Here is a 12408-nt window from a genome sequence, read left to right on the forward strand (position 1 = left end):
AATGCTGTATGAATCTTGACACTTTTTTTTAGCGCATTAAAGAAATAATTGAACCAAAGATAATCAAGTCTGGCCAGGTGATCAAATTAAGAGCTACCCAAGACACTGAGGACAGTTTTGGAAAGTAAATACTATTCATATTATTCAGCTTTCCTTATATTAAATGACCAGCTGTAAATTTTTGTCAAACCAGACAATACATTACTCTTAGTGAACTTTGTATTGCCAGGGTAATTGACTTGTATATTTCTTAATATTAAGCATCTCTTATTTAGGTTAATTAGCTTAAGGAGCAGAACTACCATGTGCAATATAATTAAGAGCTTACATGACTGACAAATTAAGTAATAATGCTGCTCTTCTGTACAATTTCTTTACAGTTTTAGAGTCACAGGAGAGGAATGGCTGGTTAAGGAACCTGGAGCCTATTTACCTGGCGTGTTTGAAGAGGTTCTAATTATTTTATCATAGCAATTAATTGGCTTTCAAAATAAAGAAATAAGTTGTTTGATAGCAATGCTTAAATTTGATAAATAATTACAAAATAAACCTCTATAAAACTGAATATGTTGTTTTGGAATCGTTGAGATCATAGAATTAGATATTAATGTATGACTTCTTGACAAAGTAGTCATTTAATAAGCCAACAATGATCATCTTGAGATAAACTTATATGTTGGATTAAGAAATTTAATTAAAAAATTAGAAAAAGCCTCCATGAACCATATAATGTGTATGTGTCTAAATGAACATTAAACTCTTGGAGTTATTGTTGATTGATTTGATTTCTATCTATAGGTAGTCTCAATAGAAGATGTCATGACCCTGACACAAGATGTTGGACTACATTTAAAAGCTACACAAACTTTGACAGATTTAACTGGCAAGAAGAGGTATGTTCTCTTTGCTTTTTGCTTTTAATTAGCTACTACAAATATTTTCGGTTAGATAATTAAAAAAAAAATTTTCATTAGCAACATTTAAACCATTATACACTTTTTATGATTCTAAGAAACTAATAAATCAGACTGCAATGAGAAATGGACGAGCTCTCGTCCAAATCACAAGAAAGATGACGCTTACTATAAGCTATCCCGACAAGACCAACGTCTAATCTTTAGACTCAGGACCGGACACAACAGAATGCGACAACACATGTACCGGAAGCTCAAAATTGGAACTAGTGAAATCTGCCCATGTGGAGTATCCCCAGAGAATGCAGACCACGTCCTCCAAAACTGCTCTCTATACCAAGAGGCCCGTATAAGACATTGGCCCCAAATCACCCCAATAGAAAGGAAACTATATGGAGAGCTCCCTGATTTGGAAACCACTGCGCAGTTCATCTCATGTATTGGTCTACTTATCTGAACACTCCAACATAACAATGAGAATGAAGAAGAAGAAGACTGCAATTATTATCAGTGTGGTAGCTAGGGATTCGGGGGCCCGAAGGGGCTTGACCTCTTTAGAGGCTCCTGCATTTTGACATCTAACATCATGACATGAGATAATGATGTAATATTCAATGTAAAAACTAATTTCGGACACTCATTTGGGTGCCTGGGGGGTTTTCAAATTTGGACTCCCCACCCCACCCTAGCAACGCCACTGATTATTATGACAAGCTCATATACAAAAATGTTTAGTGGATCCTTTTTTTAAAAATACCATTAACCATTTTTATTTTACAGAATAAATAATGCTACTTTGAGATGCTGCTTGCAAAAACATTATGAAAGATCCTACTTAGATCCTACTTAATTTTTAAAACATTTTTCCTGTAATTTTTTTCTTGTTATTTTTAATGGATTTATAACTACAATACAAATACAGCAGATTGTTTTTTACATCCATCCCCATGTTTTGAGAAACACTGCCATTGGCTTTCATTGTGTTTGCTATCAAGGATGTCCCCTCTTTACTGCATAACTATGTATAGCTTCCTTTAAAAACCCTTTATGTGTGCATTTAAAAATGGATTTTGTTGTTTTTAGACAGGCTGGGGAGGAGTGGCTTCTAACTAGTGATGTCTCCACAGAGTATTCAACTCAAGTTGGTGTGGTAAGTACCAAAGATTTTTTTATGCATTTTTAAAATTGTTTAAAGAAATAGTATTTTAAATAATACTTAGTGTATAGTTTCTTCGTTTTTTTTTATTTTTAACATTAGAATGGAAAAAATAATTAACCTTTAATCTGAAGTTAACTGCATATTGTTTTTAGAGTTGGTATTTCTCTAAAAAGTTTACTTTAGAAGATTGTTTTGGGCCTTAAATTGAAATTTTTGTAAAAGATAAACAGCAAATTATTTAAAACATGTCCATTTAAAAGACCTTGTAATATGGCCATAGAGTTTTAATTTGAGTTTTTTTATACAGTAGTTAGCAACTGTTTCTGTATAAAATACTCTTTTAGTATAAACAAAGATGTTTATAAACAATCCAGATAAAGCTTACTGTGCTTTACCTTTATGAAAGATATATTTTATAATTTGAGACAATCAAATTTCAGATGAGTTATATTGATGCAATAATCATTGGTATACAATAAATGATTAATATTTTTTGTTTTATTTAATACTTTTCCAATACATTATTATAAAATTTCATTTAAAAAAATGTATATGATTTTAAATTATTGAATACAATATTTTATAAATTTTATTATCTACTTCATAAGTATTTCATTTCAAGTATCTACTATATTAATAAAAATGATTTGCTTTTCTTTAAAGAAAGGTTGCAATAAACATAACCTATATCATTACAGGAAGTGGTTCAAACTATTAAAAAGACTGTACTTAAAAAAGGACAATATGCTGTGATACTAAATCCTATTGACAAGCAAGGTCGACCACAGTATGGACAGAAAGAGCTTCGAGTTGGACTTAGTAGTTTTTTTCTACATCCAGGTTAACATCTTTTACTTTGTAAACTTCTAAGGATTATCAATATTATTCAACAGAATTTGTATTGTTATAAGATAAATAACTTCATCTTTATAAGTCCAGTAAATGCAGGATACATTTTCTTGTAGGAAATTCTCTAAGCTTGTATTGTATCTATATCACTGACTGTTGTTTTGATCGTAATACTTAAACTTCCTGTTGAGTTGTGTGGTAACTAATGTAAACAAGGTCTGAAATTATATTGTCTGTGACCTCTGAATGGAAACTTTCTTGTTGGACTTTTGAGCTGCATTTTTTAAAATATGAAATTCCTAGACAGACTCTTAAAATTTTTAAGTCTAGAAATGAAATCATAGTTGAGAATATGAATATTTTTTAAAGTATCAGAGCTGATCCGATATCCTAGGTTAAAATGACAATTTTTAAAGCTATTATTATATCATTATTTGTGAATTATTTGTGAATTTTAATAGATTTCAATTGATTGCAAATAGTTTTTAAGAGGTGATTTAAAAATCAAACCTTAAATTTTCCTTTGTAAATATTGCTTATTTTTCAATTACTTAATTAAGGAGAAAGCCTTGAGGATAACAAAATCAACAGTGCCTATGTTTTATCTGAGAATGACTCCATCATTCTTCAAGCATTGGAAAACTTGGATGATGTGGTGGATGGCAGTAAGTCCCCTTGAATGCTTGTCATGTTGAAAACTTTTTTTTTTGCTTTTGGATTGTTACCTTCTCACAACTCATTGAATCTTTTTAAAGAGCTAAAAATAGTTTCTGGTTAAAGACTTTCTTCTTTAAGATTTTTAGTTACAGAGAAATGTGATTTTTTTTTTATGTGAATAGTTCCTTATTTTATTGATACCATTTCCTCATTGTAAAATGTTTGTTTGTAAAATGTTTTACATGTTTCGGATGTTCCTTCAGAGTTGAAGATAGTTTACTTCCTAGTCTAAACCTCCTGCAGGACGACGGGGATGGGAGCGGGCAGGGTTTGAACCCGGGACCATCGATAACTCCAAACAACAGTCCAGCATGCAAACCGCATGACCAGGCAGCCATCTGAGCAATGTACTTTAACTTTGTTCTAATAATAACTAGCTTTAATATTAGGTACCTGTAATATACTAAGTCAATTCATAACCTTAGAAACAAGGCTTTATTTCAATAAAACACGACTGATACACACAATAACACAGTACAGACTGGTCACGATTCACAGACTACGATAATGCGAACACGATTACAAATACTAGCACGATTACAAGCACGGGTAACACACAAGTTCATTTAACGATCACTCCATTCACCCCTCCTTTATTTCTTTCTGGGTCTTAGGTTATAACCATGCGTATGAAGGGAAGGATCCGGAGGTATCTCTGGCGTAGACTTTTCTCCTTGCAAGTCGTAACTGTCCTGTACGGGACTCGAGTCAATATTGGCCTCTGGCATTGGGTGGTTTCCCTGTGTGTCACTGATGACTTCTGGCTGGTTGTACATCATTGGGGTGGGACTCTGTGAATTACTGATAGTTTCAGGCCCGTAGCGACTCCCTGGTGAGAGATCCAAAGAGTCACCGACCTCTTGAGGCAGAATACCGTTCTCTGGTTCGAAATAGTCGTTCGTGGAACTTTCCTTTGGTGCCAGGTGCCTAAGCGACACTGTCTCCTCCCGGCCGTTTGGAAATCGTATATGGGCGTACTGTGGGTTGCAGCTAATAAGTTCAACCTCTTGTACCAATGGGTCAAATTTTGAAGATCTTACAGGGGATTTTAGTAATACTTTGCCTGGGTTCTGTAGCCAAGTAGGCAAGGATGTTCCCGTTGGCGATCTTCTGTTGAATTTGAAGATCCGTTCGTGTGGAGTTTCATTAGTAGAAGTACACAGTAATGATCGAATTGAGTGAAGTGCCTGGGGCAACACAGATTCCCACTGTGATAGTTCCAACTTCCCTGAGTCCAATGCTAATAAAATAGCCTGCCACAATGTTTTATTCAGCTTTTCTATTTGCCCATTTCCTTTGGCATTATAGGGCGTTGTCCTGCTAGTGGCTATGCCCTTAGAATGTAGATATTCTGTAGTTTCTGTGGACATAAATGATGTGCCACGATCAGAGTGGATGTAACTGGGTGTTCCAAAGAGGAAAAATAACTGGTCGAAGCACTTTATTACTGTCTTAGATGTCATATCAGGACAGGGAAAAGCGAATGGCAAAGGACCTTTAAAGTCAACACTTATTCTTTCAAACGGCTGTGTGGCCTTGATGAGCGTACCTGCAAATTCCTTATAGAATTGCGGTTTAATTCTATTGCAGGTTCTGCATTGTTGAATGGTCTGTCTGACCTCTTCAACCGAGAAGGGTAAGTTCTTTGACCTGACATAATGTAGAAGTCTAGTGACACCTGGATGACACAGGTAGTCATGGTACGTCTTCAGGCTACTTTGTTTCGTCATGGTTGCACAGTGCCCTCTAGACAAGGTGTCTGCTGCTGTGTTGGCGTTCCCAGGTCTATACTGTATATCAAACTTGAAGCTTGCTAGTTCCAATTTCCACCTTTGTATCTTATCGTTTTTAATTTTCTTGTCATGAGTGTCTTTAAATATGTATGAAATAGACCGCTGGTCCGTAATAAGGGTAAAGTGATTGCCACACAAATAATGCTTCCATTTGCGTATGGCTTCAATTATTGCAGTGGCTTCTTTCTCTATGGCAGATTGATGCCTTTCAGTAGGTGAAAGAGTTCTAGAGAAGAATGCAATAGGTCTTCCCTCCTGATTTAAAGTGGCAGCTACTGCGATGTCAGAAGCGTCAGTTTCCACAATTAGAGGATGGTCATACTTTATGGTGAAAATTGCTGCTTTCTGCAATTCTTCTTTCAAGTCTTCCAACGCTGTTTTTACTTCTGTAGGTACAGGAAAAATTTGATTTTTCATTATAGGATACATTTTGTCGGAGAAATTTGGTATCCAGTGAGCATAATATGCCAAAAGTCCTACAATCCTTTTCTGAGACTTCAGATCTTTTGGAGGTGGCAAATCTCGCAGAGCTTGAAATCTATCAGGGTCCGGCTTCAAATGCCCTTTGGATATTTCATATCCAAGCAGCTTTACCTTCTTAGTAGCAAATACACTTTTACTTTCGTTGAAAGTTATTCCGTATTCCAGAGCTACCTTCTGAAAATGCAACAGATTTTTGTTATGGGAGTCTACATCTGTACCACATATTGTTACATTGTCGACATAGGCAAACGTGTCAGACAACTTTTCTTTTTCTATAATAGTGTCTATGGTTTTCTGGAAGCAAGCTACACCGTTAGTGACCCCAAAGGGTATTCTGCAAAACTGGTAGAGTTTACCACAAGCTTCGAAGGCTGTGTATTTCTTTTCGCTCTGTTGGATAGGTATTTGGTGATAAGCACTCTCCAGATCCAATGTGCTAAAGATTTCATACCTGGAAATTTTCTCCACCATTTCATCCACTCTAGGCATGGGGTAAGCGTCCAGGTAAGTAAATCTATTTATAGTTTGGCTATAATCAACGACCATTCGCTTTTTGTGCCGCTCATTGGTCGTGACAAGGACTTGAGCTCTCCAAGGTGATTTGGAAGGTTCAATGATACCGTTTCGTATCAATTTCTCAACTTCAGCTTTAATAAATTGTGTGTCTTGGAAGGAGTAACGACGAGATTTAGTAGCAATAGGTCTGCAATCAGGGGATAAATTTGCAAACAATTGTGGTGCCTCTACCTTAACAGCATTGAGCGAGCAGACATGAAATGCAGGTCGACCACCGTTGAATGGAATTATCAGTTCTTTGTGTAATGCGAGGAAATCTAACCCAAGCACTACATCAGTGCAAAGTTCATCTAGTAACGAAAGTTTGAATTGATTGTAAACTTCCCCTTTGTATTTTAGCGATGCAAATGTGTGGCCTCTTGTGACGCTTGACAGTTGAGATGACGCCATAGAAATTTTGTGCTTTGAACGTGTCACTGACCAATCGTACTCTCTTGGTATGTTTGAAGAAATGTAGCTTTCCCCGCTACCTGTATCAATTAGGGCTTTTAGGTTCACGCCATTTACAGAGATGTGTACTGTTGATTTAGTTAAACCAGGTACAGACGAAGTAGCAATTAGTGATGTTAGATATGTAGAGTCCTTAATGCAGCTACAATCTTTACAAGATTGTCTTTTAATCTCGTGGCTAGGAGATGTTTTGACTTTTGTTTTGGTTATAGGAGTGTTGCGAGACCTGCAAACCTTCGAAAAATGTCCATTTTTCCCGCACGAATGACACATGCAGTCTTTGGCAGGGCATTTCGCTCTGAGATGCCGACTACCTCCGCAAAAGAAACATTTAGTATTCACTGTTGCGATTGTTTCTGAGTCCACCATTTCTTCGGTTGAGATTGCCGATGACGAAAGAGATGACTCTACCAATTGAGACGGAGTACTAAACGAACTGGATTCTTTTTGGGCCATGTCGAGAGTCTTGGCAATATCTAAAGCCATTTTCAAGTCAAGGGATCTTTTCTCAAGTAGCCTCTGTCTAATTACACTCGAACGCATGCCGCTAACAAAGGCATCGCGAATGGCGTCCTCTTCATTTTTGTCAGCACTGACAGCTCGGAACTGACAATCTCTGGCCATCACTCTCAGCTTGTGTACAAATTGATCAAGACTTTGATCGACTTCTTGTTTGCAAGTTGCAAGCAAATGTCTGGCCAATGTTTCATTAGGGGCCTTCACAAATAAATTCTCAAGAATAGATTTTGCTTCTGAGTATTTAGAACAGGTAGAAATATACTGATATAAGGATGGAGACACAAAGTTGCATAGCAGGTCAAACTGTTCGCTTTCACTAGCCCCTACCTTCGTTGCGAATCTGTCAAAACAAGAAATCCAATGTTTCCATGTAACTGAAGCATTAGTTGAACTAGGATCAGCATCCAGTCTATTGGGACGCAAAAACTTGTCCATTTAAGAATGGTTATATTGAAATAAATTGTAATATACTAAGTCAATTCATAACCTTAGAAACAAGGCTTTATTTCAATAAAACACGACTGATACACACAATAACACAGTACAGACTGGTCACGATTCACAGACTACGATAATGCGAACACGATTACAAATACTAGCACGATTACAAGCACGGGTAACACACAAGTTCATTTAACGATCACTCCAGTACCGTTAAAGGATAATATTTTGATATCATTCGGTCTGAAGCAACTAAATTTTTAAAAAATAACCCCACATCTAATGTATGAAATAAACTTTTAAAAAATTAATCTTTCCTGAGATATACTTGAAAAATTCTTTTCATCCATTAAAAATTACTTTACCAATAACCTGGTCAGACATGTTGACATCACAATATTTAATGCTTACTGAACTTCAGTCACTGGTATGACAAAGTTGAAAACACCAAACTGTGGGAGATGAGTGGACAGAAAAATATAGAAGTGCAGATCTTAGAGAGGAAGTGGAGATGGATTGGTCACACCCTTAGAAAAGATACCAGCAACAGAGCTAGACAGGCCTTAGAGTTGAACCCTCAGGGAACAAGACGCAGAGGAAGACCAAAAAGAACATGGCGACGCAGTGTACTTGAAGAAGCAGAGAAGACCGGGAAGAGCTGGGACACCATCAAAAAGCTAGCAAGAAACAGTGGAGAGTGGCGTGTTTTTTGTCGAGGCCCTATGTTCCACGAGGAACTCAAAGGAGTGATGATGATGAACTTCATCTAGATGGTCCCAGGTTTGAACCCTGCTTGCTGGACAATGTATGTATTGACCAAATTCTATATTTCAGATGTCCCCCATCTTTTTTTACCATTCAACTGGAGTTAGAAAAAATAAGTTCAGATTTTCTATGTGTCTACTATTGTTCTTAGTAAAAAGATAAAACTAAGGAGCCAATGTCTGATGTTATAAATATTTCAAATGTTTTTCTTTTTTTTTTTCCCTTTCCACAGAGAAACTCAATCGTAAAACTGGGGATATATGGCTAATTAAAGGACCGTTAAACTATATACCTCCAGTCAATGTGAAAATTATTAAACAAAGGTAGACCCAATTTTTTACTGTAAATTAATTGTTGAAAATTGTTTTCTTATATGTTTATTTTTTTTTTAATTCTCAAAAGTTGATGTGCAAATGTTGGGGGCAAAAAAACTTACTTTTATTTTCACGTTACTTGTTGTCAATCTTTACTAGGTCTTATAGCTGCTCTAACATCTCATCAAAAAAACTGGCTACACTTATTGGGATTGATTTGTATTTTTATCATTTCTGAGAATTATTGGAAATTTGGTGGTTGAATATTTTAAAACTTGTTTTTTTTTTGTAGGAAAACAATCCCACTGAGTAAAAATGAAGGCGTTTATGTCCAAGATAAACACAATGGGAAAGTAAGAAATATGTCTGATAACTATTGTCTACTTTAAAAATGTTTTCAAATAATGATTAAACATTTAAAAGCATATATTAAACAAGTTGACAAGTTTGCAAATTTTAAATGAAAATAAAATCTTTTACAATAAAATTTTTAATTATTAACAGTAATTTTATTACAAAATAGTTATATTATTATTCCTCATTAATCTTTGGACTCGAAGACAATCCTTATTATTATTATTATCAAAGTACCAGGTACTTATATCATTAAAAAATTATGTGTTTATGATACCAAAAAAGTCACATTATAAAATTAGTTGCATCACAAAATAACCATGTTCATGATACTGGTAACTAAAAAAGTAGCCTATAAAAGAACTTACATCATTTAAAAAATATGTTACATTATAGTAGTACCTACTTCAAAAATAAATCTGTGTTCATGATTACAAAACATTGACAGGTGCGTTTAGTTATGGGACCTTGTGCCTTATTGTTGAAAGCAACAGAGGATTTGTGGCAGAAAGAGCTAAGTGATGAAGTGGAACAGTTGTTGAGGTATCAACCCAAATTTGTGACCTAGTACTTTAGTCCATTCTTGTCTTCCCATTGTTTATCTGTCTCTTCTTTTTTCTGATAGTGTTCCCTAAAGAAAGTCTTTGTGAGCCCTGAAGACCTTGTAATATGGCCATAGAGTTTTAATTTGAGTTTTTTTATACAGTAGTTAGCAGGTCCAATGGCTGTAATAACCCTGTCTCTAAATATCTTCATTTGTGATGTGGTCTTTAAACGCGTCTTACTCTTACATATATGTTACTCTAGTCCTTCATGCTTTATGAGCCAAACTCTATTGAGTCTTTGGTTTTCTTGGCTGTTCGTCCCGAGACATGACGTTAAACTGCGCTCCTCTTTCCTTAGCACTTTTGGAGCTCAAAAGTGCCCTACTTCTTTTCTATCATTGTGTCTGCCTCCTCTTTTCCTAAGTCTGCCTTCATTGATCATCACACTGTCTACTTAACTTTAAATTCTCACTACGTCCTAGACCAGTCCGTTTGCCGTGGACTGCGACGGGTAAGGGGGGATAAAGAGATCCTGGTGTTTGAGTGGTGGCTATCTGAGGATAAACCACAACAACACAATACTTTGGCTCCAAGTTCCCCTAGACCTGAGACCCAGATGGCCCGCTCTGGGTCAACCGGCTGGTCATGCCGAGCTACCAGCGTAGGTCGTCGACCTATGCTGGAGGGCGGTGGCTGGAGGGTCAATCAGGGAGCTGCTGTATCGGACACATGTCCGATGTAGCAGCTGACTGAGTATAGCACCTGTGTAGCCCTGGCGGGCTCATTCTGGACATCCGAATGGCCCGTCCCCTTGTTGGACTCGATGGCGGGTGGGGAGCACAGGTGCCGAATTAACCAAAATATATATGGACAAAAAAACACACACAAAACTACTTGCCCCAGACCTATGTCTGGGCAAGAAACGACGAATTGACGATAAAAAAGAGGAGGTCCCAAAAAGCTGTGCCACCTGGCCATCATTTCTGGTGGTTAGATGCACAGAGGAGGGAAAAAGCCTGACCAAGTTGAGCCCTTTTATTATCTATAAGGGACTCAAGTCAGTAGTGGGAGAGCCCAAGAGTGTGTCTAAGCTACACAAAACAATGGAACTCCTTGTAGAAGTAGACAGCAAGACACACTCTGATGGGCTTTTAAGATGCAGAAGACTCTGTGATCTCCAAGTGGAAGTCATGCCACACAAGAGTCTGAACACCAGCAGAGGTGTAATCAGCTCTAGGGACCTACTGGAATGTTCCGAGAAGGAAATAGTGGAGGGCATTGAAGGAGTCACCCATGCCCGGCGCATTACCAGGCGCAGGGAGGGTGAGGAGGTCAAAACCGCCACTATTATCCTCACATTCGGAACTAGGACACCGCCAGTGTATGTGAAGGCAGGATACCTACGAGTTCCAGTGAGGCCCTACATACCTAACCCCATGAGGTGCTTCAAGTGCCAGGGTTATGGACACAGCGCGGCAGTCTGTAAGAGGAACACTGTGTGTGCCAGATGTGCTGGAGAGGGTCATGAGGACAAGGGCTGCACAGCCCAGTTCAAATGCCCAAACTGTCAAGCTGGCCACTCAGCCTACTCCAAGGACTGCCCTGTGTGGAAACAGGAGGTTGCCGTGCAGGAGTACAAGGCAAGAAACGGATGTACCTTTAGCCAGGCGAAATCGGCTGTACTGGCCCTACCCAAGGGCCAATTCGGCTTGACAAAGACCTACGCCCAGGCTGTTGCTAAGAAAGGAAGATCCATAGCCACACAGACGGACACATTGACCCCACCACCCCCTCCTCCTCCCCCAACTCAGAAGAAAACACCGCCAAAGAACACACCTCTGAAGAAACAAGAAAGCCCTGTTGTCATGCTAAAGAACAGGTTCTCTGTGCTCGCTGATGAGAGCATGGAGACTGAGCAGCATGTCAAAACCAATACTCCGGGAGAACCCGGAGACATCATGTCTGACACAGGTTCTCCTCAGAGAACCCAGCCAGACACCCCAACCTCTACTGAGTTAGAGGTTGACCAACTCCCTAAGGGGAGAAATCAAAGCGGAGAGGATGCCCGAGGTGAGAGAGGAGGAAATAACCTCCGCTCTAACCAGAGGGATCTCCCCTCTCCAGAGAGAAAGACTTCCCCCAAAAGGGGGTTGTCCTCCTCTCCATCCAAACCCAAGAATAAAAATACCAAGGTCACTGGAATAAAGGGAAACCCCTCCGGGAGCCTCCCAAGGCCAAATAGCTCCAAGTAGGTCATCTAGAATAAGCCATGGATTCCAGAATTGTACAGTGGAATTGTAGAGGCCTCAAGGCCAATTACGAGGAAATGCAGCTACTGATAGACTCTGAGACTCCTGTAGCTGTCTGCTTACAGGAAACATTTCTAAAAGATTGCATCAGCTTCCGAAGCTACCGTGCTTACACCAAGAATGTTGAGGATGCAGAGAGAGCATCAGGTGGAGTCTGTATCCTTGTGAAGGATAGCATCCCCCATGAGAGGGTAGAACTACAGACCACACTACAGGCCGT

At 38.3% G+C, this 12408-nt stretch overlaps 1 protein-coding gene across 1 annotated transcript in view; it reads left to right on the top strand.

The window, feature by feature from the left end:
* Positions 1 to 12408, top strand: part of LOC106070979 (major vault protein-like) — a 29573-nt gene that overhangs the window by 5380 nt on the left and 11785 nt on the right. The window contains exons 5-13 of the mRNA XM_056034715.1: positions 33 to 124; positions 381 to 450; positions 799 to 893; positions 1998 to 2064; positions 2772 to 2913; positions 3483 to 3587; positions 8899 to 8989; positions 9273 to 9333; positions 9783 to 9877. Of these exons, the coding sequence (XP_055890690.1) occupies positions 33 to 124; positions 381 to 450; positions 799 to 893; positions 1998 to 2064; positions 2772 to 2913; positions 3483 to 3587; positions 8899 to 8989; positions 9273 to 9333; positions 9783 to 9877 (818 nt within the window). The remainder of the gene's footprint in view (positions 1 to 32; positions 125 to 380; positions 451 to 798; positions 894 to 1997; positions 2065 to 2771; positions 2914 to 3482; positions 3588 to 8898; positions 8990 to 9272; positions 9334 to 9782; positions 9878 to 12408) is intronic.

The sequence above is a fragment of the Biomphalaria glabrata genome, chromosome 1 (genome assembly GCF_947242115.1).
Source record: "Biomphalaria glabrata chromosome 1, xgBioGlab47.1, whole genome shotgun sequence".
Taxonomy (NCBI): domain Eukaryota; kingdom Metazoa; phylum Mollusca; class Gastropoda; family Planorbidae; genus Biomphalaria; species Biomphalaria glabrata.